General features: G+C 36.2%; 1 protein-coding gene across 1 annotated transcript; it reads right to left on the reverse strand.

The window, feature by feature from the left end:
* Nucleotides 1-283: 283 nt before the first annotated feature.
* Nucleotides 284-5,518, reverse strand: thoc1 (THO complex 1). The gene is made up of 21 exons (XM_014029394.1): nt 5,428-5,518; nt 5,126-5,199; nt 4,957-5,017; nt 4,798-4,867; nt 4,362-4,480; nt 3,963-4,011; nt 3,777-3,872; nt 3,592-3,674; nt 3,437-3,507; nt 3,238-3,346; nt 2,962-3,096; nt 2,716-2,816; nt 2,553-2,619; nt 2,061-2,111; nt 1,868-1,938; nt 1,633-1,728; nt 1,368-1,433; nt 1,205-1,288; nt 970-1,117; nt 796-880; nt 284-693 (listed from the first exon to the last, which is right to left on the reverse strand). Exons 1-21 carry the CDS (start codon nt 5,473-5,475, stop codon nt 416-418), a joined length of 1,962 nt encoding a protein of 653 aa, XP_013884848.1. The 5' UTR covers nt 5,476-5,518; the 3' UTR covers nt 284-415.
* Nucleotides 5,519-6,869: the final 1,351 nt, after the last annotated feature.

Here is a 6,869-nt window from a genome sequence, read left to right on the forward strand (position 1 = left end):
GGAAGGGGAACAGTTCAGAACAGGTCGCCCTCGTGGTGAACCGTCTGGGTAAATAAAGGCTTGAGATTCAGGTTTGCGCTGTAGGCTTTGAATGTTATTCTTGGTGAAATTGATTTCAGACTTTTCCTCTGTGCAGGTTTCCTGATCACCCTGCCACAAAATGTAAAACCTGAAACATCCACTTTCTGTAATAAGTTATTGACTGAYCACTTTTCATAGGTGGTGAAAATAAACTGCTAAACCAAAACGTAACGTTTTCTGTGACTATGAAGTGGAAACGATATATATAAAAAAAACTTTATTAGATTTCTAGTGAAAAATCCTGAACATACAATACATACAAAATGTATATCCAACAGCTTTTGCATGATAAAGGATGCTTCAAAAACATGAACAGATTCAGCAACAAAGAGTTTTAGGACTCATTGAGGCTGTCTGCAATCTGTGAGAAGCCTGCAGCGTTCAGAGCTGTGACCAGGTTCTCCACAGTAGCTTGTGTTCCCTCTCTGTCCTGCCAGGCCACCAGCAGAAGTTTAGCCTGCATGTCGACATCCTCGCTGTCCGTCTCGATTTCCCGCAAATCGGCGGCGTTCATCTCCAGCTGAGAGGCCAGCGTCTTCCACTCAGCACCCAGTTTGGCTGCAATGTCATCCATCTGCTGGTTTGTCACCAGTTTGCTCTGAATGCTCGGACCTAATGATGGAAATCGATATATAAAACACAGACGTGAAGATGAGTTTATCTTTAAAATGAAAGTAGAAAAGCTTTTTAGTAAAATCACTGAATTAAACTCACTATCATTGCTGTCTTTCAGAAGATTGTCTCCATTATCGTCGTCGTCCTCTTCATCAGTCTTGATTTCTTCAGAGGGAATATCTTTCTGCATTTTTTAAAAAAGAAACAAACATCAACCCTTAACATTTTATGCCTTTTAATTGTATGAAATCACGTTATAGACAAATCCCTCACCGGTAGCTCTTTGGCCAGTTTGCTAACCATGCTGTCCAGGTAGTCGGCCAAGCTTTTAAACTTCTGGTTGGTCGGCTGAAAGAAGTGTGGACTTCTCCTGGACAGCAGCCTCAAAGCCCGCCAGCCATAGTTGGGGTTACGCACAACCCTGAAAGCATTTAAGAAGGTCAAAAAAATAAATAAATAAACAAAACTGATAATAAAATTAATAGTAAATACTTGCTTGCTAACTTACTTATACTCCTCCTCCACCATGTTGACTGGGTCAGCCTGTTCAATGGCTTCAGCAAAGAACTCATCCAGAGATGGCAGGAACTCTCTGACAGAGACAAATATATAATAAAGCTCATTTATGATGTGTGCAAATGTGATCTGCTTTGGTTCTGTGAATTACTGACCTGCTGTGTGCCTTGCACGCCTCCATGTTGTCCTGGTTCAGGTTCCACAGTCGAGTCAACTCATCACTAACAAAACAAACTTTATATTTTATTACAGAATAAGACGCATAAACTTCCACTGATCATTAATTTTAAAGCATTTCCACTAATAAATATGATCTACACATAAACAAATATATTATTTCACCACTTTGCACAAATGGCACTTTTGTTGTTGTGCTTTTAATGGATTTGGACACAGCCTACTCCTCATTAGACAACATACTTTCCCATGAAAAGYTTGCGGTCTGGCCCTTTTCCAAGGAAGTCCTCTGGAGCTTGTCTTTTCCTGGTGGGCCTTTTAGGTTTCTCATCTACTGTTCTGTTCCAGGAAAAAACAAAACAAAAAAAGAAGAAGAAGGCTACTTGTCATTTTGGCAGGCTACTCTATGTTCACACATCAAACTCTTTTGTTGCAACTGACCAAGCACTGGATACAACTGGAGGAAAGTTATCATCACCTTTCTTTGACAAAGCTCGGACATCCCTCATTTTTCCAGGCGTTCCAGTTTTCCTCTGTGTTGAGGATGTGCTGTCAGAGATGAGATTCAGAGTCACAAACATTTCTAGTTGGACCAGAGCACAACAAACTCCACCATGAACACAAAACAGAACATAAATATGGAGTTTGTGTTTCTGAAGGGGAACTCTTACCTCGACCATGGTGGCAAATTTATCTCCATCAGGAGGAATTTCTCTCAGCAGCTACAAGACAAAAAAAAGAAAAAATGACTAATATGATCTTATGTAGAGTCAGAATCCTACAAATGCTATGATAATTTCTGTTAGAGTATAAAGCTTTGTCTTATGCCTGTCATAGTAATAACTATAAAATATATATGATGTTTGTATGTTCAGGTACAGACCCAGATTGCAAAAGTTTCTACAATATAAAGTGTTAAAAGTAAAAATGTTCCAAAGTATCTCTAGGATAAACAAAACATTATCTGGACTTCAATTAAAACTTTAATTGAATAACTTATTTTCATTGCACAGTTTTCTCTTTGCAAACAGAGAAATTGTGTGTCTTTATTTAATTAGATCAGAGGATTTTACTTCCCATTGAAATGTATTTAGATCCAACTACATTCAGATCAATACAGATAAACACAGTCCARTCCGTACACTTTATATCTGTTAACTGACCTGATACACCAGCTTTGTTGTRTCTTCAATCCATGTATTTTGGTCGTCATTCAAAACGCAGCTGGAGCTAAACAAAAACAAACCATTAGTTTTCTTACAACTAAAGCGTGTAAAAAAATGTTATTATTTTTTTGTTTAAAGTGAGTACAGAGATGCGTTTCACCTTTTAAATTTGACCTGCCCCTTCAGGTACTGAAAGAGGATGAGATATTGTACCAGGATGTGACGCCTGAAGTTGCTGTCGCTGAGCTGTAAGTCCATCAACTGCAGATAAAGAACAAAGAGGTTTTTTTTAATAAATCTAGATAAAAACAGACAACACATTTAATCCAGATGTAAAATTTCAATAAATGCAATAAAGGAAGCAGCTTATTTGAACAACGTATGAAATTTAGATGAAGTTTCACACCTTCTCACTTGTGAGGAACTTGGCAAAATAAACATGTTTCCCATCAGATCCTCTCAGCTCCTCCATCTTCCTCTTAGAAGCCTGCATGTCGTCCAGCTTGTAACTCTTGAACACTGCAAGGGTCTCGTCTGAGTACTGARCAGGGGGGAAAAAGGCAACAAATGCAGGTGGTAAGCTTGTTATTTTYAACCCTCTCTCAGATATTTATCTGTCAWGGGAACAAAAGCACATTTTAGCAGAAAAGCATTTTTCTGGCTCTGCAGAGAGGTGCRTTACCTTAACAAATGTTATCCATGAGAACTTTTCATAGCACTGCAATGGATTTCTAAAGTAGTCCTGCAACATCCAGAACTTTCTGTACAGGTTGTAGTCGATTGGAATAGAACTAGGAAAAAATAGATCAGATTTACTTAAAGGTATTTTAAAAAAATGAGCAATTATAGTGACAAATTATGAACAAAAGACATCCACTCACCATGGTGCAGGAGCATCATCCTCCCCCATTTCCCCTTCCTCCACCTCCATACTATCTTCTTTTTCATCCGCCTGCAATAAACATAACAGCATAAAAAATAAACCTTTATGAACTTAATTTAAAATATTTATATTAATCAGATTGTAACACGTCACCTTCTGTCCAAGAGTGGTTTCCTGTTCATTTTTGTTAAACACTGTCACGTTGTCCAAGTTAAACTGGCTCTGTAGGTTGAGGCCTGGATGAAAACGTAAAAAACATGGATGTAATTGGTCAGACTACAACATTTTTTAAGCAGCGTAGTTGATGCAGTTACAAAATTAGATATTTGTAACCTTACCCGATTTTTCCGACAAAGGAAAGAGCCGGGCCAGGAAAAGCTGGATTCTTCCACAGAATACTGTGTTCTGAGATTTGGACAGCCTCCTTAAAAGATCTATAGCGAAGGAAAAGAAAGTCATGAAATATTTGCTTTTAGAAGATAAAATTGTCTTGTGCAACACCAAGAATGATGTAAGAGCTTTACCGTTACACATCCTCAGCAAATAGTTCTTCCCTGCGGTATAAAAGGAGTTCTGGAGAAAAGAGTACAGAAATGGTAAATGGACTGTACTAATGTAAAGCCTTTCTATCCAAACAGGATACTCAAAGCACTTTATACTACAATCTGAGCTCTAATTTACCCACTCACACATTACTTCTGCACTCCATTAGATCTCTCCACAAAGCCAATACAGATAAATCAATCAGTGCTTTAGATCCCATTCTGATGGGACACTTCATCATAAGACTGAGTAGTGGTGGAATCAAACCGCCAACTCTCGCATCAGAGAAACTTCTCAGCCACAGCCGTCCAACACGAAACATGAAATTCTTATGTTTCTGCTGCCTTTAGCAGGGGAAAATAAAGGAACCATTTMTGTACCGATTTCCACGTAGAGACATTTTCCTCCACGAAAGAGAATATTTTGTCACAAAGGTCAAGAGGAAGACAGTCCAGCACGTCTCCCAGCAGGACAAAAGGAGCTGTGGCCGAGCAGATACCTGTGGGAACACGGACGCAGAACAGCAAATCATTAAAAAAAAAAAACTTTGGATTGAACACTCGTTGTACCTTTTACTAATCTGGTATTCTTATAATTTCAGCAGGAAGAAAACTAATGTGCGCTCGCATTTAAAAGAAAATCAAACAAACATGTTCGTCTAATAGTTAATGACAAAGTTACTGAATTTAATCCTCAGCATTTTCATCTGATATGTTTCACTACTGACCAGCCTTCTTTAATTAACGTTACATAAAGTATTGTAAAAAAAAATATGTGGGATAAAACTATATACAGTACAGAGTATTACTGACATACCCTCAGTAACAGCGTGGATACTCAGGTCAATGAGAGACAGGTAGTCATCACAGTTTGCCTTCTGCTCTTCCTGTAGAACAACGTATTATTTAGGGGTTTTGACTGCCAATAAGATATCCGATTTAACAAGAAAACATTATATAAAACATTAGCTCTTACAATCTGATCCCCAAGAACACCTCTCAAAGCCTGGTCCAATGTGGTCTTTTTTTCTGTTTCACTGTAACAAGATGGAACATCAAAGTTTAGTTGGCTGTTTAAACAACATTAAAGTACGACCTAAAAMTTATGACAAATAAGACTAAAATTGGAAAGGAGCAGAACTTACTTTCCGGGGATCTGATTAAACACATTAACTAACTGTTTGCAGGTTTTACCACCCAGTGCATGTCTAGCAGCAGCCTGTAGTTGTGTGAAAGTGGGGAAAAAGAATATTATGACATAATAGTGAACATAAGGAAGGCAGCCTTCTTTAGCTTAGCTTCATTTGCTACATGCTATGTCAACATAAAAGAACACACCGGAACCTTCACCGAAAAAAAAAAAAACTTTACTACGTCTCTGTAAACAACATATTGTAAAAACGAACGGACTTTTTAAATAAAAAAGTACAAAGCTCTCAATTCTCACCGTAAATTTCTCTTTAGCGTCGACAAAATTGAACAAGGACGGAGACATCTTTACAACCGGAAAAGCCAAAACACTACTTCCGGTTCCAAAGCGAGCCTTTCAAACTAAAATCATTTTTTATTTCAGGAGCAGATTTTCAAAATGTGTTTTTGTTTGAATACTTTTAAGTAGGCTACATGTAAAAATATATGTATGTTTGTTTAGACGTAAAATAAGATAAAAAAAGGTTCCAAATAATTGTTAGATTAAAAAAATAAAATGAAAATTATACTCCAGGACTAAACCAGAGAAAGAAATCCATCCTTTTACTGTGATTATAATAGTCTGTAATACATATTAAAAAGGGGTAGGTTTGTGTAATGCTATTCTTCTTTTTCATACATGATTGTTATAACATTAGGGTGATGAGCAGAAATCCAGTCTTGACCACATGGTGACAGTGTTGCACGTTATTTCTTCTGTTGTAGTTAAGGCTCTTTACACATTACATCATAAACACAGAGGATGCTTATCAGTGTATACAAATTCTTTTTTATTTGGGTAATAATTTATATTTATTTACACCTGACAAGTGAGTTCTGTTTAACTGACACTACTTCAAATATTTGTTTTCAATTCATGATTAAATTCACTAAAACTAAAAGTTTGGTTCACCATATGTTATACTGTTGTGATTAAATTTAATTGATTTATATAAGATAGAGATAAAAACAGCTGATTTTATTGCTAACGTTTATTGTTAATGATAGTTGGTTTTGCAGAGGTCACATTGGCCATTTTGTATGTTTTCTGCATGTGTTCCTGTCTTGGTGTGCATTTCCTCATGTTCTGATCATTGAAACTGTAACAGAATTGTGCTGCAGGACATAGAGTCTTTGACACAATACTGTTAGACAATGTCACATTTAACATTAGAACACATTAGAACATTAGAATCTATGTGTGTTGAAGTCTGGGGTAAAGCGTGCAAAACAATCACAAATCCTATTTTATTTTACAGAAAAAGAGCCATTAGAATTATCACCAGAAAACATTACTGTCACCCATCAAATATATTATTTTGTAAATTGAAATTATTAAAATTTTATGAGTTGGTTGATTATGATATCTTGCAGATTATGAATTTTCTTTTTACCTTAAACATCCAGTTACATTTTGTTTAGAGAGAGAGTTTATATAATCTTAAGGGATTTGAGATGTTTATAAAATCTAAAATTCAAACAAATATGAAGAACTGGTGTACTTCAGTTTAAGGAATAAGATTGTGGAATAATCTGGAAAGGGATTATAAAAATGTTGGTTCAATGTGTTTGTTTAAGAGAATGATAAAAAATAAGTTTGTTAAAGAAATATGAAATTGTATAATGTATATCAAAAGTTTCTGATGCATCTCAGTAATCCAGGTAAAAAATCAAAAGGAAAAAAAATTGTATAGGTCTTCT

The sequence above is a fragment of the Austrofundulus limnaeus genome, unplaced genomic scaffold, assembly GCF_001266775.1.
Source record: "Austrofundulus limnaeus strain Quisiro unplaced genomic scaffold, Austrofundulus_limnaeus-1.0 Scaffold6, whole genome shotgun sequence".
Lineage (NCBI taxonomy): Eukaryota > Metazoa > Chordata > Actinopteri > Cyprinodontiformes > Rivulidae > Austrofundulus > Austrofundulus limnaeus.